We start from the raw sequence: 27839 nt of genomic DNA, 5'->3' as shown, positions 1-27839 counted from the left end.
GGGAAGCGCCCTGCGTGGAGTTTGCATGTTCTCCCCGTGTCTGTGTACTTTTCCTCCGGGTGCTCTGGTTTCCTCCCACAGTCCAAAGACATGCAGGATAGGTGCACTGGTGATTCTAAATTGTCCCTAGTGTGTGCTTGGTGTGTGTGTGCGCGCGCGCCCTGCCCAGGGTTTGTTTTCTGCCTTGTGCCCTGTGTTGGCTGGGATTGGCTCCAGCAGACCCCCCGTGACCCTGTAGTTAGGATATAGCGGGTTGGATAATGGATGGAAGGATGGATGAATGTCATGGAATCTGTAATTTCCTCCTGTTTTAATGGAGAAGCTCACTTCTGACAAGAAAAAAAAATAATTATTCATACCTGCTGCTGGCCAGTAGGGGGTGCTTTGTCAATCCAGAATTAATGGTTCCACTCAAGTTGTCTTGTGCTGTGTAGGGCTTGGCTGCAATGTCTGCACATGTGCTTGCGAAAGGCTGTCCTTGGCTCTTACTGCATAGCACTTTAATTTTAGCTCTGCCAGTACGGACTGACCAACATTAGCTGAGGTGTGAGCTAAATTCAATCTCGTCTCGGGATACAGTGTGCCTCTTTGCAAAACTGGTGACTTTTTTTAATTAAATAATCTTTTTTTTTCATTTGTACGATTTCTCATGCGAGGCATCATTTAAACTGAAAATGGAAAGTATCCTGTAGAGTGAATGGTAAGTCCTTAAATTTATTTATACTACTGATTTTTAAATGTCAGTTCAACTAGGGGGCAGAGGCAGCTCCAAAAGGTCAGCATGCTGCTTCCAAGCCGTAAACTTAATTCAGTTAAAGGTCCTCACCCAGGAAAAGCTGCTGCTCTGATGATCACTTATGTTTTAATTATTTCTTTATTAAAAATAATATTTTGCAAGCATATTTTATTCTGCTGTTTTACTACGTGCTATAAAAATTGTGACTTAATTTTCATTTTTTCAGAAGTGAACTGGTGACAAAATTCAAAACACTCCTTAATTTTAATGAATGTTAGTAAATTCTTAGTGAATGTGGCCTTTCGTCTGAACCATAGTAAACGTCAACAGATGCCGCTCAGCTCTTCAAAGGCTACATTGATTTCTTTCTATTTATTTCATTCATTTATCCATTTTCTAACCCACTTCTCCACATTAGGGTTGAAGGGAGCCAGTAGATAGGGCACTAGTCCATTGTAGGGCATACAAACACTTTCTCATACAGCGTAAATTTAGAGTGGAGGATTAACTTCATTATTTGAAGTCAAAACCTCTTTCATGTGTTGATTGATTTTATAAAGCTGGTTTTCACAGCACATGATTTTGAGAAGCAAGGGTCTATCATGGCAGTAACAAGTTTCAAACAGGGTCCAACATGAGACAGGGCATTGCATTGTTTGATTCAAATCCACACACATACTCCTACTCACTTGCATGTGCTCAAGGTAACATTACAAAGCAAGCAAACTGTCATGTGAACAAATGGACAACACTGAACTTCCACAAGGACGGACACCCCACAAGAAAACTAAACCATGACGCACAATGATGTTGCAACAGGCACTGGGACTGCTGTGTCCTCATGATCTTGTGGGTTAGTGCCAGCATATACAGCCATCTAAAATGCAGTATCTTTTATTTTATCCAATATCAGATAGTATGAAAGTGCTCTGCTGACATATACTATCACAAATACTGCCATCTAAAAGACAGTAAAAATAAGGGAGATGAAAAATGAAGTTTTTTTTTCTTGCTTAAAAATCACAAGTTGGAAATCAATATTGCCAGCATATCACTACCACCTGTGGAAGCCGTCATGTTTCTCCTGGCTACCTTTCCATACTGTGGGGTAGACAGCAAATGTGTTTTGTCACTTGCCTCATGGCTTGCTAACAATTCTAAACAGACTGCTACAAGTGCTTGAGCTGCTGGCTGAAGGTTGGTGCCCAATGAAGACGGATTACACAGAGAACTACACTCAATATATATCTCAGCTTTGCACCACACTCGGTTGAAGTAAGTCCGTCATGGAATTTGAGATGAGGGACTTGCATGTTCATCAAATATCCAACTCAGTCTGACAAAGCCTGCACCCACAGTCACATGAACTATATCTCCCAAGCACAGGGAGTTCATCCCTCTTGTTGAGATCACTGTTCAAAAAAACAGAGTTGTTTGTTCATTCATTCATGAATCCAATTAATGCAGTTCAGCATTGAAAATGGTGGGGTTAAATTTACGATGGACCATCTGAATGATTATGGGAATTTTGGAACATGGTGCTCTAAAGTGAACCTTTTTAACAACAGCAGGAAATGTCATGCTTGGCTACCAGCGCCTACTATTAAAATAACTTTATAATTCATGATCAACTGTGGTGGTCTCCTCAGGGTACTCTGGTTCTCTCTCACATCCTAAAAATGTGCAGCTTAGGTTGACTGATGATTCTAAGCCAATCTAGTGTGCATAAGTGTGCCATGCAATGGTGCTGTAGGGATGGCAGGGTGACCCTGTGTTGTGTTCTACATGTTTAGAATATGAATGAAACATGGTAGTGGGATTGTCGTAGCTTGGGATTGTTTTTCTTCACACATACCTATATTTAACATAACTGAGGGAGCTGTAATTGAAAGATTATACTCAAACAATGTGGTGGTAGTAGTAACAGTAGTAGTACTATTGTCATATGTAGAAAGTACTTTGAAATTCTAACCAACATGCAACATGTTGATATTCTCCAGCGTCATGATACACATCAGACTCCCTCCTTTTAGCATGATGCTAAATTGAAATGGATCCTCCAGAAAGATAGGAATGCCAAACATCCCAACAAATTTACAATGGAATGGATTAAAAGAGAAAGGAGATTTTTATTTTAAACAGGCTTAGACTCAAAATCCAGTGTCTTTACCCAGCAAAGGCAAAACCTGAACTATTCATACAAGGCAGCTTGAAAATCTTGACTAGTCAAATAAATGTGAAATGCTTTGTATTTGTGTTGTGTGGTATGGTTGTGCTGAAACTAACAAACAGAAGCACAGGTCACACAGGGACGTCCCAAGTACAGAAAGTACACACTGGCAGGAGGAAAGACCCCATTCATGCATACATGACTTGGTGGGAAGGTATAAATCACTAGCCAGAGAGGGATTTTGTCAAGGATCAGTGAATTTACAATAAGCTAACAATTTATGAGTTAGTTTGCCTCATAGGTCTCATTCTGAAAATGGAAAAGATAGATAGATAGATAGATAGATAGATAGATAGATAGATAGATAGATAGATAGATATACACACACACACACACACACACACACACTAGGGGGTTCCCTCCTGCTCGCTTCACTCACCAACCCCACCGGCCACTTCACGTCTCTGCCACTCACATTGTGACGCAGTCGCTCCTCCAAAACCCCCTCTTAAACAGTGATACAATGGGAAACAAATACAGTTTTTTATTTTTAACCTCCTCTTTGCTCGATCACCTTCTGCCCTGCTGCTGCTGCTATACCGTGTGATCTGCATCTCGCACAGCATTTCGAACATTTAAAAGCCTGAACAGCAGCTGTCCCACTGTTTGTCTTTTATTTCCGGCCCCGGGTGTGGTTAAATCTTTTGGCACAAAGTCTCGTCTCACAGGACATGAGTTCTTGATATTTTTTAGTTTATAATTTAAAAACGGAATAAGAATCTGAAAATCTAACAACATCACATTGAAGTTTGATAAATCCTGAAAAGAATGATACCAAACATATATATGTAGGTTTTAAAATATGCCCGATTTAACACACAAAATCGTTGCACTTTTAGGCTTAGGATTTTATATATGTAGAGTAGATATATATATATATATAAACTGTATATACCAAATTAACTAACAAGAAAGAACCTCTCCTGTTATGCGTCTGTTGTTAAAGTTGTTATTATTGCATACTGCAATTCAAATAAAATTCTCCATCCATTTAAGATATCAATATACACATATAAATAAACATTTCATATAGCTTTTTAGTACTGTATATATCATGAGTGTAGCAAGAGACAGCAAGGCTGAAAGAGAGAGATTGTTATAATGGTGTTTCATATTTATTGCATTCTGGTCTTTTCTGGTCTGGGAAATTCTGGGAATCATTCTCAAGGCAACAAATCACAACTGTCTGAACATGGCGGCATCCAAGATCAACACGGAAAAAATGAGCAACATTTCAGTGAAGTGAGATAAAATAAAATATCAAAAAATCACTCTCTGAGGTGGAAAACCTTAAAATGAGTGCAAACCCTGACCAAAATAGCCACAGGAAAATGAATAAAAAACTAGCAAAAAGTATCAATCGTGACAGATTGGGGTTTTGAAATATAAGGATTCTGTTTCTTATGCTGGATTTTGGTTTTGAGACATCTGCAAGATTTGTATATTTTTATTTTTTTCATTGCTAATTTGTGTAATGGAGCCTGCTGCTACTTGTTTAGAGGTTTCCTTGGTAATAACCCAGACATGCACAGCCTGTGACGTCATTGAGGTGACAGGATAAAGGGACATCTTTTAAGTCACGTCTCTATTTGAAATTGTGAATAACAACCTTTAATTCTTGCAGTGTATTTGGATCATTTTTCTCTGTTCTGTGGTAACAAATTTTAGCTTTCCTTTCGACTTTGATGTTTTGATATTTGTCCAATGGGTTTGGTGCTCATATTTTTTCTCTTCCTGGTTATGATCTTTGCTTGCCTCCTTACAACATTTCTTCTCCTGTTGTGGTGCTATATTTTCTATCTTAGCACAACACAGAGCTTGCCACTACATAACATGACACCCTCACAGTTACAATTTAGAAATCAGTGGTCCACTAGCTAGCTGAACTGTGGGAGTCCCCTTTAGCTTTACTGGGTAAGCAGGGTTCTTTCTTAATGAGTGGCCCCAAGTCCACAGTCAGCCTACCTGCGTGAGGACTTAAAATGAAGTGATATCTTGCTGGTGTCAATAAGCATGCTGGAGGTACAACACAGAGGAGCAATCTCGCAAGCAATCATGTCCATTCTCCAACATTTACTTACAGGGCAGAGTCAATAAAAATCCTCATAATAAGGCACTGTTGAAAACATCAACCTTATCTAACCTTTGCAAGGGCAGCATAGCCACATGACTCCAACTTTGGACTTTAAACCAGACAGTCAAGGATTTGTTTCCACTCCTTTCTCACAATATAATTTACCTGTGTTCATATCAACCAAAATATTTATATAAGGAGTATAATCTTTGTAATGTAAAGCACTTTGAGCGTGGAAGTAAAAAAAGTAAAATGTGTCTAGGAAGAGCATTTTACCACATACAGTTGGTGCAAGTTTTGATATTGAGGCAAAACACGTAAAGGGACCATAAAACTGAACAAGTGTTAAACGCCATGTCCTGTCATAGAAAGTATGGGTGAATTTCTAGGCAAATGTTCAGAACACAAATTGAGAATCAATTAGTTCTGGGTGCTGCTGATAAGAAGGTCGGTGGGACTGGCCCACCAACCTTCTGAACTGAAATGTCTCTTACAGTTTGTTAATCTATCTGCAGGCTAACCATTATTGCTAAAAAAAAAAACATAAGTAATGCCACATCAGTCAATACATTATGTCATTGTTAAATGTTTGCCTTATATTTTTTGAGTAATTTGTAGACTTTTTGTACTGGAATGCCTTGAAAATCACTTTTTAAAATTTAATAGGAAACTAGCAATTTTTTTAGCAATCTTTACAAACTAAAATTCTTAAAAGATATTTTCGGCCATTCACAATACTTAAGTAGTATCTCAACTAGATTTGAATCTGAAACATACACTCCATCCATGGAATGACTCCAAGCAGGTCACACAGTTCTCAAGTATTAAGACTGTTATAGTACGTGCTGTACTAGGATTACTATACTGTATTAGGAGTTGTGAAGAATTTTAGAAGGTTACCATAAAGTGAAATACAATGAACTGTTTAAGTTGACGGAGTACATCCAAGTACAAGGGTAAGTTATAAAGCAAATGCAATAAAAAAAATTTTAAAATTATGCAGTAACTGCAATGGATAGAAGCTGACACAATTCAACATGTTCACAATGGCTAATGGATAGTTTGAACAAGCACAGTTCAGTGGTCAAGGTCAAATGAACATGGATGCTCCACTGCAGGATTGCACAACTGTTGAACAACACGCCATAGTGAGATTTCTCTGGGCAGAGGGAGTGAAACCTGCTGAAATTCACAGAAGAATGCTGACTCAGAATGGAAGTGAAAACAGCATGACTCAATGAAACGTACAAAGATATAAAGCAAGAAGAACAAGTGCAACCGACAAAGCTCGATGTGGTCAAACATCACGCACAGAACCCCGCATCGTTATGGAGAATGCCTTCATCAGAGAAGACAGACACATTACATTGTCTGCTGTTGCTGCATATTTAGATATCAGCTTGTGCATGATGACTTGAGGTACCGTAAAGTTTGCACAAGATGGGTACCCAAAGAGTTTACTGATCTGCATAAGTCAGCATTGTTCAGTAAATGTCAGTAGGTTTCACTTGCTCTCCCCAAAGAAACCTCACTAGGGCACATTGTTCAACAATAATGCAATCTCACAGCGCAGCATCTACGTTCATTTGACCTTGGCTTCAACTAGATTAACGACAGAGCACTGCACTGTGCATGGTCAAACTACCCATAAGCAATCACAGACATGTATTGCATCACTTTTTATCCATTCTGGTTAGCACATAGCTTTCATACTGTCATTCAGTTTTGATTTACCCTCATATTTAAATGTATAAAATAGCAATCTCAAACCTGCCTAGTCCAATTCAGGTTTGCAGAGGGAAATACAGGTTTGAGGGAAGAAGCAATCCTAGACAGAACTCCAGTCACTCAGAGGGCCCACCTATGCTCACACTTTCACAGGGTTTAACTTAGAGTCACCAGTTAACCTGCACATTTTTGGGAACATGTAAGGAATATTGAAGGACCCAGGAGAAAACCCACATAGAATACAGAAGCACATTTTCACTATTTTATAGCCCATCAAGTTTTCATAGAAATAAATTTCCAAATTAGAATGTCTTCCAGCAGCCTCTTCATTAAGTAAGGCAAATATCACATTTAATCAACTCCTTGTACATTTTGGCTTTTTGATGTCACTAAGAAAGGTTTGTCTGCTTCAATTATAATCCATATGCACAATAATCTGCTTTATTTGCTAACATCTAATTGTCTCACTGGTTAGGTTTGTGACATCAGAATATAAACAAATTGGGACTCCTGCAGCTTTTGCAGAATGACTCGAGAGGAAGAGATTCCAGACTGGGTAGGAGCCAAGGAGTTCTACGACAAGTATGTCCCAAAGGAAATCCTCGGCAGGTGAGGGCAACTTCTTTGTTTTCACTTTTATTTATCTGACAGCAGGCAGTGGGTTCAGGTTTTGGGTCTTAATGTTCATCCCATGACAAATTACTCAGCATGAGCCTTCTTGGTCACTAGACTAAACCAATCTAGCGGATGACCTGACAAACATTAAAGCTACTTCTGTGCAATCCTCAAATAATGTAACTCGCCAGGTCAGCAATTATTTAATGAAAACCCACTCGTCACAACTTGAGTTGCATCAGCAAGTCAGGTGTACATGTCTATCACATTTTGGAGGATTAGAAACAATAAACTGTTAAGGCCAACCTATTTGCTAAATAAGTGTATTTTTTGAAATTTGCTAAATAAGTGTATTTTTTGAAAAAAATCTGTTTTTATTTGACACTGTTTTTTTCCTTACCTTTTTGTTTGTCTTCATTTCAATTCAACAAAAGGCCCAGAAATACCATGGTATGGTCATGCTGTAGAGAGGAGTAAAGCAAATGACTAAGAAAGTGTGCAATGTTAAATTTCTTCAGACTCTTGACATCAACCTATGTAATAAATACATAAAGATACATAACCAGTATATCTATGGCAAGGAACAAAAATCACTTAGAACCACTACTGTGTCTAACTCACCCATGCAACACCCACTTTCAAGGTTAATACACCTTTGTATTAAAGTTGTACAGTTTACAAAATGCTCTGCTTGGAGAGATATAATGATAAATACATGTTTTTATTTCAGAGGAGTAAGTAGTGTTGTGCGCCGATGCATAAGCAAGCAAACGGGCCATGAGTACGCTGTAAAGATCATAGATATCACATCAGACAAGCTGACCCAGCAAGAGATTCAGGAACTCCAAGAGTCAACAGCTAAGGAAATAGACATCTTGAAGAAGGTGCGTGGAGAGCAAAATATCAGTAAGTGAATAATGCCTCTGCACTCTGCTTGTGGGTGTACATTATTAGAAATTACGGTAAGAATGCATCTTATTGTTCCTTGTTTTTGTTGTTTTCCAGTTCAGCTTATTGATTACTTTGAATCAAAGGCTTTCTTCTTCCTGGTATTTGATTTGTAAGTACTTTGCTTGTTTTTAATAATAATAATAATAATAATAATGCATTTTATTTATAGGGGCACTTTACATTAGCAGTAAATCTCAAAGTGCAACATAAAAAGATTAAACAAAGGCGAGGCAAGATAAAAACAGAGATAAAACATCTTTCACATATATGGATTCAAAAAGTATTCATATCCCTTCAGATCTTCATATTTTGCTATGCTGCCTGTAGTCTTGTGCTAAAATCATTTTAATTCATTTTTCCTCTACTTCAGTCATCACTCAATACCTCTGAGTGACAAAGTATAAACAAGATTTTACACATTTTTGCAAATGTATTAAAAATAAAGAAACTGAAATGTCACATCAACATATCATTTGCTGTGGCACTTGAAATCTGGCTCAGGTGCATCCCATTCTATTGATTATTGTAGAGATGTTTCTCCACCTCATTTGGACATGATTGAAGAAAGTCACACACATGTCTGTAGAAGGTCCCACAGCTGACAATGTGCATCAGAGTAAAAACCAAGCCATGAGGTTGAAAGGAATTGTCTGCAAAGCTTATAGGCAGGATTGTGTCAAGGTACATCTGGGGAAGGCAGCAAAAATATTCCTGCAGCATTAAAGGTTCCCAAGAGCACAACTGCCTTAAAAATTCTAAAACTGGAAGAAGTTAGAAACAACAATTTTTCCTAGAGTTGGTCACCTAGCTAATACTAAATATTTGTGGGAGAAGGGCCATGGCAAGAGAGAGATGACCAAGATAGTTACTCTGGCTGAGTTTCAGGGAACCTGTGTGGAGATAGGAGAAACTTCCAGAAGGATAACCATCACTGCAACACTCCACTAATCTGGTCTTAATAATTAAGTGGCCAGACACATGGAAACCTACTTGGAGTTGGCAAAACTACACATAAATGACTCTCAAACTGTGAAAAACAAGATTCTGTGGTCTGATTAAACCAAGGTAAACATCATGTCTGGAGTAACCCAGGCATCATTTATCACCTGTGCAATACCATTATGACTGTAAATTCCTGTGGTGGCAGCATCATGTGGTGTGGTTATTTTCCAGTGTCAGGAAGTAGGAGACTAGTCAGTGTTAAGGGAGGGCTGAACCAAGCAAAGTGCAAACATATCCTTAATGAAAACCTGCTCCAGAGCGCTCTGGACCTCAGACTGAGCCAAAGCTTTACCTTCCAACAGGGCAATGACATTAACCACAAAGCATAGCCACCAGAGTGGCTTAGGAACAACTATTGGAATGTTCTTGAGTTATCAAAGCAGAACCCAGGCTTAAACCTAGTTGAACATCTCTGGACAGACCTGAAAATAACTGTCCACCAACGGTCTCTATCCAAATTGACAGAGCTTGACAGGATCTGTGTAAAGCTTGTCTCATCAAACCCAAGAAGACTCCAAGCTGTAACTGCTGACAAAGGTGCTTTAACTTAGCTTGGAGAAAAGGGTGTGACTGAATACTTCTGTCAGTGTGATATTTCAGTTTTTTTACTTTTAATAAATTAGCAAAAGAATTTCTAAAATCCTGTGTATGCCTTGTCATTCTTGGGAATTGAATGTTGTTTGAGCTGGTGGAAAACAATGAATATAAATGATTTTGGCACAAGGCTACAATAGAGCAAAATGTGAAAATAATGAATACTTAGTGAATGCACAGTACACCTTGCGTCCCTAGGACATGTTCAGTCAGTAATTCTTACATCTCACCATCCCCAATATTCTTCACTTTACAGCCAAAAAAGATGTTGGATAAGTAATGGATAAAGATGCACTGCAAATAACTAAACAGGAATTTGTGTAACACCAATATTAAAGTTTACACCGCAGACCAAGTTAAAACACATCATACAGCAGAAGGACTACAGCAAGCACAGAGAGGCACCGTTAGTTTCTGTCTTTAATAAGGCAGTGACATGGCCATTATTTAAGAAATATGAAAAGTATGGGAAAGATCTGACCTTACCGCCATTCTGACTCCGTGAGAGGACGGCACCCCCAACGCCTTTGATGTGCTCTGTTTCAGGATACAAGTTTCAGAAGAAGGCTCAATATCTGTAAATATATTTCTTACAGTTTATATTTTCCTGAGCTGTGTATTTTTTTCCAGAAATATCATTGACACAGAACATATCACACAGGAAACACCTACAGACAATACAAGTTCATTCTCTAACACCCATCTGTCATGTGACATAGAGACACAAAATTGTTAACAGCAGAAAATTCAGCACAAAATAAAATTAACTTGTTCAGTGACCTATGTTTGAAGTTTGTTACAGTTAAGATGAAACAAAGATTATACTATGATAGGCACACATTGGTCAATTTAACCAAATAAAAATGGAGGTTAATCCAAGCCATAGAAAACATGTAAGCAAACCAACTTTGAGGAGTCTTTGTAATGTGTTGCGTTGCTGTCTCAGCACAGTTTCTTTTCAGAGATGCCTTCTTTGTGTTGTCCCTCAGTACTCCCATCTTGTGCGTCTTTCATGGCCAGGTCTTATTACAGCAGAATGATATTTAGACACTGGGAATGAAAGATGAAAATGTCACGCAGGATAATGGAAATGAGGAGTAGGAATCATCTTTCCCCAGTGCCAGTAGCAGGTGTCATATACAGGTTTGCTGTAATGTGCTGGTGACCTTACATAACTACAGCATCACATGATGCAGGTCTACTGGGCCACTCCAGCTCTTGCCATACAGAAATAGCGACACTGGTTGGTGTTGTCCAGCCAGCAGAGAGGGAGCAGATCAGATTTCCAAAGTTCTGGAGAAAGCCTGTTAGCACAATCCTAAATCTATATTTACATGTGGTGTCTGTCTTGTCATTCAAGTAGGAGCAGTTTCCAGTGTAACAGCCTGTTATTGCATTTCAGAAAGAGCAGTGAATTTTCCAGGAACTTCCAGGTCTGCTGTTGGAATATAAACACAAAGGCATCCAATAACAGTCAATACAATCATTGAATTAAATATACATGTGTTGTAGGTTTTATAATAAATGTCACTTTAGCTAGGGATGTCTCCTTAATTTGTTTTCCTATATATTCAAGAATATTATAACCCACCCTAATTCATTTTTGCAACAGACCACAAATTAATCATGTAGCATGTTCACTTATTAGGATGTAGGCTGTTAAGGCTCTCAGATTATGAGTAAAAATATTTCTAATTTGTGCACAGCACAGCACAGCACTGGCAGTCCCAGTTTCAAAGCCTTAGCTTCAAATCATGGCCTGCATGGTTATTGTCTGTATGGAGTTTGCACATTCTCTCCATGCATTCCAGTTTTCTTTTCACACTCCCAAAGACATGCATGTTAGGTGTACTTGTGGGTTTAAACTGGACATATCAGTTAGCATGGGTATGTATACAAGTGTATCCAGCAGAAGCACTAGTGCCCAGCCTAGGATAAGTTGCTGCCTGTTGTTCAGTACTGGTGGGATAAGCACCAGCCCCAGCAACATTTAATCAGACTATGTGGGGGAAAAATAGGTGAATTTATGAGATGTGGTGTATTTCACTATATTGTGTCCCCCAAGTCCCACAAATCATTTTGTGTAATGACACATGCAAGGTTTCCTTTGTGGTTAATCAGAATGTGATAACTTTATGGACTAAGGAAGCTGATCATTCACTAATTCTGTCCTCTTTCTTCTTTTATCAAAACAGCCCTAGTAGAGCACCTTTATTTATTAATAAAATTGATTTTTTTTAATTAACTTTCTCCTTCATTTGAGTTTTATATAATATGAAATAGTGGTTAGGTGCAGGAGGGGAATTAGGTCCATTTAATCAAAACAACTATTTAGTCTATTTATCTACTGGTAGTAATGTACTGTACTGACAAGCCAAATTATGTTGGAGGTGACTGGCATAAACTCAGAAGGGCATTTCTATTGTGTTTATTTCTTTCTTTATATTATTCACCTTCCATTTTGTGTGAAAACACACATATAAGAAACATTACACTTTAAAGCTGTTCTCCTCATGTCCTGTTTACAGATACATTCATATTGTAAAAGTATAGAGTCAGTTTGTATGTTCACTTTAATGAGGGCACCTGTATGATACTCTGACCCAAAGCACAAGGTTAGATGAAACTGGAGTATATACATACTGATGTTTTGTTCATTTTAATTACTAAATACATACGAAGAAGTATTAGAGCTAGGAGCATGAAATATCAAATAAAGAAAATCCTAATTTTTCCATTCATTCATGATGCAAAACAGTTCAGTCTGAGACTGAGTAGTGGAGTGACTTATCCACGTAGGCCTATGAAAAACTTCAGATCTCTCCATCTGCTTTATTCTAACTGCCTCAGATTACATCCTGACTTCTAGACTTGTTTAACTCCGGTACAGGGTGTCCATATATTGGTTCCCAGCCATTTTTGGAACTGATTCCATAACTATATGAAATGCTGAAGCCACCAGTCTCCAGCACTCTTGCAGTGGTCTCAGTAACCGTGCACCTTTTATAGCCAGTTCTACTTTAAAGGGCCAGAGGCTCATATTAACTCCTCAGCTAACTGTTAATGCCACTTGTTAATAGGTCAGTATTTCTTCTTCAAGTCCCCTGCTGGGTGCTTTTTGGGGGACATTATTATACACAATTCCAAACTTATTAAGCTGTACTATTTTAACTTACAAGCTGTATATTGAAATGGTGTGAGGAAATGTCAGGGGTCACTTACCCTTAGAATATAAGATGCATCAAAACAGGCGTGTTTACTTCTATTAAGCACACACACAAATTAGGGATAAAAAAGACAAGAGCTCAAATTAAAAAAGACAAGCAAAACCTGCTGCTCCGCTGGTCTTAACAGCTCTGAACCATGATCTGTCAGGTGAGATGGCTCACCCACTTACCCACCTCTCAAATGCTCTTTTTCATCTCATCCTGCCTTAACTTCCTCTTGCCAGCAAGCAATCCCCCAATTCTTCTCTCCACCCTAAACTTCAATTGCCTTAGCAATAGGTGATCTGTAAATGCCATCGTGAGGTTACTTTCAGGTCAGACCATGGAAATATTTTTGACGTCAGGAGTGGCCCTCTGTTGGGGCTGAAACTGTAGGTTCTCACAGTTTCACTGTAGGTTCTCTATCTCTAGCAGTCCCCATTGTCTCTGTTCCCTCAAGCTTTGATTAACACTTAATGGGCCAGGTTTCCAGGGCAGTTCCTCTGCTAAGCCTCAACCATCTCACTTGGCCTGGAGTGCAAATTCTGGTCTACTATACATTGTGTCAGGTACGGCTAGCTAACCTGGGATTTTTAGAGCAATCAGGAGCAGTGTCGTTTTTTGGGAAGACAATTCTGGTGTAACATTGAATCTGCAGACTATAAGAAGCAGGGAGCCATCTTGAGATGGCAAGCATAAAAGGATTGTTCAACATGTGTAAATACAATTTGTGTGAGAAGGAACAAGAGCGATAGAACGAGGGAGACAGAGAGAGAACAAGTAGGAACAATATTTACGATTCCATTGGATAAATAGGTACATGAATGCTGGCAAATCTTGGGAACCATAGTGGATTGGATCAGCTCACAGAGTCAAGAAAAATGGGTGCAGTTCTGTTGCTTCTGTGAGATGAAGTCAGTGGCATGAATATACAGGTTGTTACAAACTACCCACTCTAGATAATCTCAAAAACAGCGCAGACCTAAAAAAACAAAGACCCAAAAATGTGGCAGATTTAAAAAATAAAAACATTTGCAAAAAGAGGAAGAGGGAAACCATAAAGGCTCAGACCCATATAAATAAAGCAAAGTATTTTTAATATGAAAAGATTTATTAAGGTTTCAAAACTAGAGCACATAAAGCAAGGACAGACATAAACAAAAAAGGGGAAGAAAAAGGCAAACATGAAAGTGAACAAAACCAATCTGAAAGCCAAAGCACAGTACCTTACAGCAAGGCTAGAAGTTCAAAATATTCAGAAATCCAAAGTTACAAATGTGAAAGATATTAAGCCAAAGAACAGTTGAAAATCCCAATGTCAAAGAAGCCATAAGAAGAATAGCTACTTCTCCTTAAGTATGGCCAGAGACAATTCCTAAGCTACAACATTAGGTGGCTCCACCACTTTATGCTTGTCATAAAGAAGACGGGGGAAAAAAACACACAAAACTATAACATGTATTAAAATAATTTCAGAAATGTACAATAATGAATAAATAACACACTATTCAAAAAATAAAATATAGACAACAAAAATGGTTAAATGAAAAGAAAACACACTTGCACCAAAGACGAGACCCTGGATGAAGCATAAAACAGGCAATGAACACAACAGAAAAAAAGATTACTGGAACTACATTGAAGGAGCTAAGGAAGATCATGTCGGTCGGCAACATCAGGGATGATAAAATGTCGACCAAATACTGCCATAAAACCACAAAAATGAAGATATATGAACTTGTTATTTTGTCATACAGTACAACTACCAAAGAACAGTATTAAAATATATTTCAACACTTCATACACTTAACATTGAAAGCAGACATATAAGAGATTATTCATTCAGTAAATGGCACATTGTTCACCTAATACATAACAGTGAACACTCAACACAACCACAATTTTTAACCAAGAATGTGTGGTCCCAACTGTTTCATTTCCAGTTTTAGATCACTAGTTCAAAAGTTAAGTCATATTGTACTTAAATAATCAATGTGATTAATGATAATACTGATGATAGGTGTTCCAGTGCAGTAAGATGTACAAGTTACTGCAGCCTTTAAATTGTGTCATGGAAAATTCAAACAAAAGTTGCATGAAATGGCTCTATCTTTCAAGCCCCGGGGTGGAATTTAAAAAGTTCAGACTGCTTCATAAGTGCAAAGTTATGCCAAAACTGTGGGGTCTAAAGGCATGACAAAGCAACATTGAAACACGCTAGTGATGCCACTAACTAAACAAATTCCATTCCACAGAAGCTGAAAAAAATATTTTGTTGACTAAGTCTGCTTAGCTAATAAACATATTAACAATCAATGTGCTGTGATAAATTTACTGCTCATTTAAATTTTTGCATAACAGTGCAATCGGGGTAGGGGAGTGGTAGTGGAGGGCGCAGTTCCCAACTCACCCCTGATGTATAGATGCCACTAATCAGGAGGGACTGACAGCAGTAGAAATGTGGCTTCAGGTGCCAGTAAGGTTAAAACAATAAGGAATACTAATTTAGCAAAACAGCCAAAAATAATATTGACTGTTTAATGGACAACATTGGCCTTAAAACTGAATGTTAAAGCAGCTGCAGAAGAGCGGGTGTTGTGTTTTAGAATCTATGTGTAAACTTAAAGCCTGGAAATGTGAATAATACATTTGGACTTTTGATACCATCAGTTCCAGGGAGTAGAGATACTTAAAAGTATTGCTTTCTTATATAACATGTATCATGCAAAGTTTAACAGATTAAGCTCCTGCATAGAGGTGGCTATTGGTAAACTCTAGCATCACCTATATTTGGTAAACAAATTGCAATGAATACATGTCACCTTTTTCTAAAAAATTATAGAATTTGATTTCCATTTAAATTACAGGATGAAGAAGGGCGAGCTCTTTGATTATCTTACAGAACAAGTTACCTTAAGTGAGAAAGAAACAAGGTTAGTAAATAACTCATTTTTATAGAAAGGAAAGTATGCCAAGCATAGAACAACTCCATCAAGAAACACAAAACTTAGGTGACAGCCTTGCTTTAACTTTTTTTCAAAACAATTTTACTTATATGTCTTGTAAACAGTACAAACCAGAAACCACTGAAAATGGAGTGCCATGCTGGAACAGAATACCTTATGTCCAGTATCCTCATGTACACATGATCAAACAAGCAAAGAAAACCTTGAATACTTTCAAATGTGACCAGATACGCCAAAGGAAAATCACAGCCTACAACTGGTGCCATTGGTATTATTTTACATTGTCACCACTAAACCTTTCAGAAAGCATTTCATTTGACTGCTTTTCCTAAACTTGAGCAGTTTACAAGTTTTTTTTTGTAGTTGTTTCGTCATGACCAAAACTGTTTTGCAGATTAAATGTTTGACTCTTTTATCAGGAGTTTTTATTAAAACATCAACAGGTATCAATACAGATAAGACTACCCTAGCTGTGTAGCATTTGCAAGTTATTTTTCTCAAGGGCTCTTCTTCTTCTGCCTTGCTAACAATGCCTGCTATCACCTGAGCTTATATATCTGCAAAATGCATAAAATCTATATGAAATCTACAAATTTCTGACTCATGCCATATACTGTATGTATTGATCCCCATGTACAAATCCATTCTAGTCAAAGTTTGCAGGTTAACTTTTATAGAAAAAGTGCACTTGAAATCGGAGGCTGAGCTGAAATAATAAGCTGTAACATAAACTCAAGTGCAAGGCTCACCACTAGATTCCCCATAATATGCAACTCTCATTTTCTAATTAATAGGAAGATAATGCGTGCTCTGCTGGAAGTGGTTCAGTTCCTGCATTCCCAGAATATCGTCCACAGGGACCTGAAGCCAGAGAACATCCTACTAGATGATGATAGAAATATCAAGCTAACTGACTTTGGCTTCTCCTGTCAGATTGATCATGATGAAAAGCTGAAAGGTAAATCTTCACCTACCATAATCTCTGTTAATGAAATACTCATCCTTTGACATTTTACTCATTGTGGTGGTGTATGGAACCCATCTAAGCAACAAATTAGATGTAAATGAGCAAGCACACATTACATTGGTAATTATTTTAAACTAGAACACTTCAGATACTGTAAAAAATTATGACCTATGCACTGTACTTACCATGGCTGATAAACTATGCATTTTATGCTAGGGTCAACTCAGGCACAATTTGTGATGAGTCTGCATGTTCTCTTGGGATTTTTTCAGTGTACTCCATTTAGTAGTCCCCACATCTCAAGGATGTATGTATTAGGTTGTTTGGCAACTCTGAAATGTGAGTGAATGTGAGTGTATACATGAGTGGGTTAGCATCCCATCCAACCTTTGTATTGTCAGGAGCAAGGCAGAAACTGAGTTAGGCTTGGGTGCTCCATGACCCTGACTAAACAGTAATTGATAATGGATGGACAGATGGATATCATTGGCTGTGAAAGGCATTACCAGCAGAAATCATATTTTGCATAAGTCAAAGTTTGTCAACAACTGTGTTGCAACTCAGGTTGCCACCACTAATTCACAGGTTGTCATCATTGGTTCACAAGAGAGTCGTCTAAGCCATCGACTTTGCTGCACAATGCTTCCCATTTCTAAGTGAGCTTGTTTCACCAAGGGGGATCCTCAATCACGCTGGTTTCACCAAGAGGACAGTTTACAATTGCTGCTAGTGGGCTGTCAATGAACTTAAAGAGGCAAAACCGGTTCACAAGACCAATATGGTTGAGAAATACTGTAGTAAGGGAAGGAGGTGCGGGCTGAGAAGTAGTGCCGAAAATATGATTTTGTACTGTTTGAACACAAAATAAAATTGACCCTTCCACGTGCTTTTTTCTTTTCAGAGTCCCAGCAATATCTGAAGAAGTATAAAGTACATAATTAGAACAAAGAGTTTCTTACATTAAACAATAAGCATGAAAGTGACACTATTAAGGTATTAATATATTTAATAGTTATAGTTACTTTTCAGACCATGTGGAGAAAAGTAAATAGTCCTTTTTTTAATATTAATGCAATAAATGTTCCCCCAGAATATATAGTACTGCTAATTCAACTGTTCATTACAGAGTAGACATTTGTTTCTGAAAATTCTGGTCCAGGTTGCCACCTGTACTGTTAAATGTTTCTTGTACTTTACAGAAATATGTGGCACTCCAGGGTATCTTGCTCCTGAAATAATCCAGTGCTCCATGGATGAAAATCATCAGGGATATGGGAAAGAAATAGATCTGTGAGTACAGTTCATGATAAATGCAAGTTCAAGTTTTCCCAGAAACCTGTTTAAAAGAGAAGGTGTCCACAGCACACTATGAAAATACTAGTTATAAAATAATATAAAAGCATATGTCACCTACTAGTGTTGACAGTCTGTCAGGATAATAACCATCCAGGAACTGAGGTGCGAACCAGCCACTGCCAGATACCTCCTCCCTATCAGTCAACTAGACAGCATAGTCAATGGGGCAATCTGTGGGCATTTCCTAATTCTTTACAGTCCCTGTAGTCTGAAACTACCCATATTTCCTTTTTTTTTCATTTTACCTACAACTGACAAAAATTAATTTTTCCTACTTGACCCAATGACTGCCATTCATCATCTAAAAGATAGCCAACTCCTTCTTTAGACATTTATTAGGCTTGATAGAGCCTATAAAAATAATACTTTCAATTGTTAACATACAGCACATTCAGTATTGTTCATAAAATACCCATTTCTCAAACAAAGATATAACTTGTACTGAAAGCAATGATTAGCAATTATCATGCAGAATTTCATGTTGATTTACACATGCAAGTAAGAATGTCACTAAACATGTGACAATACCCACCCTATGAACCTATGGATATAGAACAATACAGATACAACTACTGATATCTTTAGTAGTAGCAAGTTCAACCATGAAACATATGAAATCAAAATAAAAAAAATCAAAAATGAAAAGGAACACTGGCAGAAGTTTGAGGTATATTGATGTGACATAGCCAATTAAGTAAATAAAGTGTAAAATAATACAAGTTGTTCAATAAACGTTATCAATGCCTCTCAGTCATCATACTCGCCTAAATATTTTGTCTCCACAGATGGAGCTCTGGGGTGATAATGTACACCTTATTAGCTGGTTCACCTCCATTCTGGCACAGAAAGCAGATGTTTATGCTCAGGATGATACTTGCTGGCAACTATGAATTTGGGTCTCCAGAATGGGATGATAGATCAGATACAGTCAAAGATTTGGTGAGTCTCCTCTGTTGCGCCAAGGTAGTTATTAATTTGGCTTGACATACTATTGATTAGTAATACAGGTAATAAGCATATCTGCAAGGAGAGAATACTCTCTGGAAATACACAGTTTGAGAACTGCAGCCCTACTCAAACCAGTAAATCCCTTCCCCAGCGTCCACTCTGGAAATACTAAGACAATGAAAGATTGCACTACATAAGTATATGTTTAGCTTGCCTGTGTTTATTTTTAAATAGTTCTTTAACTGCGGAAAACCACTTTTTCTAGAATTTTACTTTAAAAAGGCAGGTTAAAAATGGGTCTAAAGTTGTCAAGTACAGAGGATTCAAGATTAAGCAACTACTGCAGTCTATAGACAATCTGGAAAGACCCCGGCATCTAATGACAAGTTCACTATTAACTAGCACATCCTAGACCTCTTTAAAATATCCTGTTGGGACTGGGTCAGGAACATGACTAGAAGATTTTACAGAGAATTATTCTACGTCATGCAGGAAAACCTATTTCAGTGTTGGAATTTAATCTTCTAAAAAGAGCATGGTGTGGTTAAGCAGAAAAAGCACTTTGAGCTACATTATTTGTATAAAAATGTGCTATATAAATAAATGTTGTTGTTACTTATTATTTTTATAGGTATTATATTACTTCTAATATCAATCTGACTATAATTTCAGATTGCACTGCAAAAAAATAAACACTTTTGCTCAATATTTGTTCATTGGCTACAAAGGTGTCATTCACCTCTTCAACAACCTTCTTTCAGTAGCAAAATATTAACTTTCTAGAAAATACCAGCATCTCCTATTTTACCTCTCTTGTGAAGTACAGAGAATGCTATGGAGCCAAACTCAAATGTTTCATGTGAGGCAAAAATAAGTAAAAAGAAAAATCTATTTCAATACGTGAGAGTTTCACTGGGTCGTTAAGTATGTAGGTCCAGTACCTCCGAATCAATCAAATTATATACAGTGGTGTGCAAATGTATTCAATCCCCTTGGAAGTCATCAGAAAGATTTGCACATATATTTATCGATTCAGTATTTTAATGTGAACTCTTATACTCTTAACAATACATTTCCAAAGTCAAAATAAACCATTTTCTGTAGATATTCAACTGAAGAAAAACTCAAAAGTTAGTGTTTGCATAAGTATTCAAGCCCTAGACATTAATACTTTGTCGAGAACCCTTTTGCTGCAATAACAGCTTTAATTCGTTTGGGCTAAGTTCAGTCAGGTCCATAAGTATTTGGACAGTGAAATAATTTTGGCTCTGTACGCCACCACAATGGATTTGTAATAAAGCAATCATTATGTGATTAAAGTATAGACTTTTACCTTTAATACAAGTGACTTACCAAAAGTATTGTATTAACTGTTTAGGAACGACAGACATTTTAATACATGGTCCACCCAATTTTCAGGGGCTCAAAAGTATTTGGACAAACTAACATATTTATAAATATAACAATCATTTTCAATATTTGGTTGAAAATCCTTTATAGTGAATGACTGCCTGAAGTCTGGAACCCTTGGCCATCTCCACCCTACTGATACTTCAGTTGCTGCTTGTTAGTGTGGTTTTCAGCCATTAGTTTTGTCTTCAGCAAATGAAATGCAAGTAGAATTGGGTTGAAGTCAGTTGATTGACTTGGCCTTTGAAGAATATGCCATTACTTTGTGTTGAAATGCACTTTGTTTGCTTTCATAGTATGTTTTGGCTCATTGTCCATCTGTACTGTGAAGCGTCTTCCGTTCAGTTTTGCAACTTTTGGCTGAATCTGAGCAGATAGTATAGCCCTATACACTTCAGAATCCATCCTGCTATTTCTCCTACCAGTCATATAATCAATAAACTGTAGTGACCAACTTACATTGGCAGTCAGGTATGCCCATGCCATAACACTGCCTCTGCCATGTTTCACAGATGATGTGGTATTCATTGGATCATGAACTGTTTCTTCTTTTCTCCATACTGTACTCTTCTCTTTCCATCATTCTGGTATATATTGATCTTAGTTTTCTTTATTCAAAGAAAACTGTTACAGAATTGGCTTTTAAAAAATGTTTTCTGGCAAAGTCTAATTGGTCCTTCCTATGCTTGAGGTGTACTCTCTCTACTTTTATGAGGTCTTGGTTTGGCCTAATGTTGTGAAGGGGTTCTTCTTCAATAAGGAAAGAATTCTGCAATCATCCAGCACATTTGTTTTCTGTGGTTTTCCAGGCATTCTGGTGTTGCCGATTTCACTAGTGCGTTCCTTCTGTTTAAGAATGTTCCAAATGGTTTATTTGACCACTCCTTGCGTTTCTGATATCTCTCTAAAAGGGATTGTTTTGTTTTCTCAGCGTAATGATAGATTGTTTTTACTTGCATGGACAGCTCTTTGGACCTCATATTGGGAGTTCACAGTTACAACTTCCAAATGCAAATTCCACACTTGGAATTAATCCCAGACCCTTTACCTGCTTAATAGTTAATGAAATAAAGGAACTGCTCCCACCTGGCTATGGAACAGCTTTTCAGTCAATTGTTCAAATACTTTTGAGCCCCTAAAAATAGGGGGACCATGTATAAAAATGCCTGTCACGGCTCATACGATATTTTTGGTAAACCCCTTAAAATTAAATCTGAAAGTCTACACAATCACATAATGATTGTTTTATTTCAAACCTATTGTAGTGGCACAGAGAGCCAAAATTATGAAACTTGTGTCACTGTCCAAATATTTATGGACCTGATTGTATGTACCAGTTTTGCACATTGTTTCCGGAGTGTTTCTTTCCCATTTTTCTTGGTAGAACTAGTAGAAAATTTACTTTTTTTTGGTTCCAGTATATGCTCCATCTCCCACAACCTTAACTTGGATAAATAACAACTTATTTCTTGTATAGCCCAAAATCACACAAGGAGTGTTGCAATGGGCTTTAAAAGGGCCCAGTTTTTTGACATTCCCCAGCCTTGACTCCCTAAGAAGACAAGAAAATATTCCCAAAAAATACCCATGTAGGGAAAAAAATGGAAGAAATCTTGGGGGAAGTCAATTCAGAAAGAGACCCCTTTCCAGGTAGGTTGGGCATGCAATTAGTGCCAAAAGTGGGGTAAATGCAACACAATACACAAAACAGAACATGTTTCATAATGTTGTGTTACTCTTTTAACCCGTTTATCTTTTGCTTTTATAAACCTCAGTGAGGCTATGGATCACCATCCAAAACTGCATAATTTTTGCACTGTGCGCATCCAGGCTTTCTCTGACCACCAAAGAGCTTACAGAGAAGCACTAACTTCTGCCAAGAACACCCATTATGGCAGAATAATAGAAAATGGCCACGATAACCCAAGGGTTTTGTTCTCTGTAGTTAATAAACTACTCGAACCTGCATCTGGCCCAACTACTTCTTCTACTGAAGTCTATGAGGAATTCCTCCACTTTTTCCGTAACAAAATTAAAGATCTAAATTATTCAACTAATTTTTCTGTAACAAAATTAAAGATCTAAATAATTCAACTAACATAAGTACATCATCTGTTTATATCTCTCCCTGTTTTCCCACTGCATCCATCTCCTTCTCTAAGTGCTCACCAGTCACATCTGCGTTTGTTAATAACCTGCTTTGTAAGACAAGGCCGCCTACTTGTGTACTGGACCCCATCCCCAGCATACTACTTAAATCCTGCCTTCATGCCATAATCCTGACTGTTAAAACAATAATAAACTCATCCATTGACACTGGCGCTGTGCCGCTCACTTTTAAAATTGCTTCTGTAACCCCAATGTTAAAAAAGTCTGGTCTTGATGCTGACAATCTTAACAATTTCCGGCCTATTTCCCACTTACCTTTCCTGTCAAAAGTTCTCGAGCGTGTTGTAGCTTCCCAACTCACCAATTACTTAACCTCTAATAACTTGATGGAACCTTTCAGTCTGGTTTCAGGGCGCAGCACAGCTGTGAAACTGCTCTGCTACGGGTAACCAATGATTTGCTTATGGCAGCAGACTCTGGACAAACCAGCATATTAATTCTGTTAGACCTCAGTGCAGCATTTGACACTGTCAGACATTGCATTCTACTGTCCAGAATGCAGAATATGCTGGGTATCTCTGGCATTGCCCTCCAGTGGTTTAAGTCCTATCTGACTGATAGGCAAGAGTTTGTTAGTCTTGGCAACAGCAGATCTAGCTCAGCGCCAGTCACACAAGGAGTCCCTCAGGGCTCTGTCCTCGGCCCTCTTCTCTTCTGTATTTAGAGGCTTCCCCTTGGCCATATTATCCGTAGCTGTGGACTGGGTTATCATTTTTATGCAGATGATACTCAACTCTACTTCAGTGTTAAAAGTGAAACTTCATCAGAGCTTTCTCAGCTCACAACCTGCCTTAGTGAAATTAAAACCTGGATGGAGTAGAACTCTTTAAAATTAAATTGCAACAAAACTGAACTCCTGCAAATTGGGACTAAAATGCAACTTAATAAAATGAACTCCTTCCCAGTCCATCTTGGCGGTGATCTCATCAGACCTGCCTCTACTGTAAAGAATCTTGGTATCATTTTTAATTCCTCCCTCTCTTATTCCGCCCACATAAAATCACATTAAGAAACTTTCTTACTTTCACCTCCGTAACATATCCCATGTTTGCTCCTTCCTCTCCTTCTCTAATGCTGAGAAACTTGTCCATGCTTTTATCACATCCCGCATTGACTATTGTAATTCCCTACTGGCAGGTGCCCCTTCTAATCTCATATCACAGCTCCAGCTTATTCAAAACTCAGCTGCAAGAGTCCTTACTTGAGCTAGCAGCAGCGAACACATCAGACCCATCCTGCTCCGTCTTCACTGGTTCCCTGTGTCTTACAGAATCAAATATAAAACCCTACTAATAACCTACAAAGCCTTAAATAACCTCGTGCCAAACTACATCAGTGACCTTCTCCATCACTATGTGCCTGCCCGCCCACTAAGGTCCTCTGATTCTGGCAATCTTGTTGTACCCCACACTAATCTACACTCCATGGGTGACAAAGGCCTTCAGCTGTATAGCACCCAGACTCTGGAATGACCTACCAAAATTAATTAGATCAGCCGACTCCATGAATTCTTTTAAAAACAACTCAAAACTCATCTGTTCAGGAAGGCTTATAGCTCCACTTGACTTTATTACCCTTCTTTCAGTTTACCTCTATGTCAAGATGCTCATGTAACCTGTATGTGTGTGTGCTAGACCATCAATTATGTTGTCTGTTTTTTTTCCTCTGAATTCACTGTCATAATCTTCTTTATTTATTTATCTGGTTTGTACAATACCCTGCCATTCTTTCTTATATTCTGTAAGTGCCTTGAGCATGGGAAAGGCGCTATATAAATAAAATGTATTATTATTAATTTTGGAGCTGTACTTTTATATATGTAATCCCATATACTAGATTTTTACAAGCTTAGCAACAATACCATAATCATTGTAAAAATTTTGGAGCAAGTTCTTTTCTATAGAAATACTGAAAGTTTGATGAAGCTTTCTTAATATGAGCATATACCTTTAAAACAGGAATGTTGTTACACAATTTGACAAATACCCTACTGACTAATATATATTGTATCACTCAGATTTTTATGTGCTCTTCTGCAGATCTCCCGTATGCTGGTCATAGACCCTAAAAAGAGATGCACAGCATCTGAAGCTTTGGCCCACCCATTTTTTCAACAGTATGTGGTGCAGGAGGTACGGCACTTCAGCCCATACAGGAAGTTTAAGGTAAAAAAAAAAAAAAAACAAGATTCAATTATACACATAAATAATCAAGCAAAGGCTGGTCATGGTGGATGATAGCTTTCCAACAGAACATTGCTAATTTTTTTTGCTTTGTGCTCATTCTTATCTCTCAGAAGAATTACATTGTTAATTCTGTAGTCATTTGGCCAAGAGGGATCCAGAATTAGGTACTTGTAATTGAGTACAATATAAATGAAAATGGAATTACAAGTATGTACTCACACAGAGAATTTGGGCATTGCTGGACAGTTCTTATACAAAGGTGTGTTGTTTTCAACAAATCTAAAAGGTACTAGAAGAAATGTTAATGTATGCATTGCCTACTTAATGAATCTTAACGATTTGACCTTTTTAACTGTTAACAAACTAAAAACATGACCAGCTTCTGGCAGTTGAACTCAAAGTCCACAAAACGTTTCAATCTCATCTTCAAGAATGACACCCTCAAGAAAAATCAGTAGTCAATATATTTACTTATCTGACTTAATCCAAATCCTAAATCACAAGAATCCAGAGCTTATTCTGAAAATATTGCACACTAATCAGTATCCAACCTCGGATGGTTGGGGAGTCCATTATAGTAAATGCGCTTCGTCTCACACTTAACTTAGTGTGCATGTCTTTGGGATTTTGAAGTGAAACACCACCAATATGCCACACACATACACAGGGAGAAGATGCAAAAACCACAGAGGCAGTGAAGTAGCTGAGAGGAATAAGATTTAGGAGTGCAATGGTCCCTGGTGTCACCAGATGGCACCAACTTTTTTTCAGCAAATTATGTTTTTAGCCATCCTCTTTCATTCTCACACAGGAGTGAATATGAAGTAATGTCACTTACTATTGGCCTTAAAGACAGGAGTTTAAAGTAGTTGTGCATTAATATTTTGTTACTTTCAACAGTTCCATGTAAAACAAAATATAAATGTTATCTTGGAAACAGTTAAATACTTTAAAATAACAAGTAGAGAGAAAAAAAGTGATATCCGACTTTAAAACACATAGGAGACTTGGGTATATTAACAGGAGTTAAGAGGCTTAAGAAATAAATATCATTTGGTCTGTCGACCTTGTTGGGTCAGTTAAGAGCTAAGTTGTCCCGATATTTCATTAAGATACTTTTTCGAAGTATTCAAGGTTTCCGATTCAATTATATGTTCCAGACTCTCAAAACTCTTTGTATGAATGCATGCTTCCTGGATTCCATTGTGAATGAACTTCTGATAAATTTTCACTGGTGTCTCAAGTATGTGGTTTACTAAGAATTAACCCCGATAACCTTTGAAAGTAGACACCTTATTACATTATCGCACTAGGTTACTCTTCTCTTCAAACGTGCAGTGCATTTTTTTTGATAGTGACAAAAGCTGTACAGATTACCCTAGATGTGGTCTCATTAATGCATATGTGTTCTCAACTTTTTAATGAATTAAATTGTTTAGGAAGTTGTATGCATTAGCACACAGTATATAAACCGTATATATGCCTCCATGCAATTTCTAACTTGTTCATCCACTTCCAGGTTGCAGTAGTCGGCACATATTCTAACAACACTGAGTGCTGGGCACCTTCACATAGACACACACGGTAACTCACACTGGGCTAAATTAGAGGTGCAAGTTATCCTAACATTCAAAGGAAAACTAGAGAGCTATATACAGACATCAGAATAAAAGGCAAAATATTTTTCTTCAAAGAGTAAATCCACAAAACTGGTTTATATGTGAGCTAAATTTGCACATTTACTGAAAGGATCCTAGACACTACACTGTTAAACTTACTGAAATCTATCACGTGCAGAAGATTGTTATGAGTATACAAAAAACAGCAGCCATGAGTTCTTAGATGTTAACATTTTAACATACAACTGATCATATCTTCTCTGCTTTTAGGTTATCTGTACAACTGTCCTTGCATCTGTGAAAATATACTACCACTACCGACGAGTGAAGCCAGTCACTAAGGAGATTGTAATGAGAGATCCCTATGCAATGAAGACAATTCGTAAGATGATTGATGCCTGCGCTTTTAGAATTTATGGACACTGGGTGAAGAAAGGACAGGCACAAAACAGAGCAGCCTTGTTTGAAAACACACCAAAAACTATATTATTGTCCCTGACAGGAGAAGCTTAAGGCTTGCTTAAATTTTAACAACTAGGCTGATTATAGAAAAAAAAATGTACTTGAGGCAAAAAAAAAAAAAAACAGAAATAATGAATTTTTCCCAGAACACTCATTTGTAGTGTTCATAATGGAGAAACAAGAGCATCAGCATGGGGGCCAGAGAATCATGCACGCTACAGATTTCAAAGTTGTTCTGTAGATATGGTTAACTGCTCAAACAGTATACTTGTGTAGAAATGCATTTTTAGAAACCAGGAAATATTAATAGTACTGGTAAAAAAGAAATGGGTGAAAATCAACAAAGAAATTACTGGAAATGTTATTTATTGTAAGTCATAAGCTTGTGATTATACCAGTTTATTTTTTATGTACAGTAGATATGGTTTTCAGGTACCTAAAATTTTAGTTTAAGAGGGATGTTAAAAATGTGTATTTTAAAGAAAAACATTGTATTGTGAATACTTTTGTGCACATTCATCAGTGAGGAAACCTAAAACAATGCCCCCTTTGTATCAAAAGGTTATAAACTATATTAAACAATAAGTGTTATTCTCTCCTATCAATAGAAAAGAATAAAA

The 27839-nt window shown here is 37.5% G+C and overlaps 2 protein-coding genes across 2 annotated transcripts in view; one reads left to right on the top strand and one right to left on the bottom strand.

Annotated features, from left to right (window-relative positions):
* Window positions 1–27839, bottom strand: part of cct6a (chaperonin containing TCP1, subunit 6A (zeta 1)) — a 679017-nt gene that overhangs the window by 599925 nt on the left and 51253 nt on the right. The gene's annotated exons all lie outside the window — the stretch shown is intronic.
* phkg1b (phosphorylase kinase, gamma 1b (muscle)) lies at window positions 524–27798 on the top strand. Its single transcript, XM_028806839.2, has 10 exons — window positions 524–700; window positions 7285–7377; window positions 8114–8289; window positions 8389–8443; window positions 16004–16069; window positions 16897–17060; window positions 18269–18359; window positions 19211–19364; window positions 24992–25117; window positions 27028–27798. Exons 2-10 carry the CDS (start codon window positions 7295–7297, stop codon window positions 27268–27270), a joined length of 1158 nt encoding a protein of 385 aa, XP_028662672.1. The 5' UTR covers window positions 524–700; window positions 7285–7294; the 3' UTR covers window positions 27271–27798.

This window comes from Erpetoichthys calabaricus, chromosome 8 (assembly GCF_900747795.2).
Source record: "Erpetoichthys calabaricus chromosome 8, fErpCal1.3, whole genome shotgun sequence".
Lineage (NCBI taxonomy): Eukaryota > Metazoa > Chordata > Cladistia > Polypteriformes > Polypteridae > Erpetoichthys > Erpetoichthys calabaricus.
Note: the sequence above shows the minus strand (reverse complement) of the source record. Positions and strands in the feature narration are given on the sequence as shown.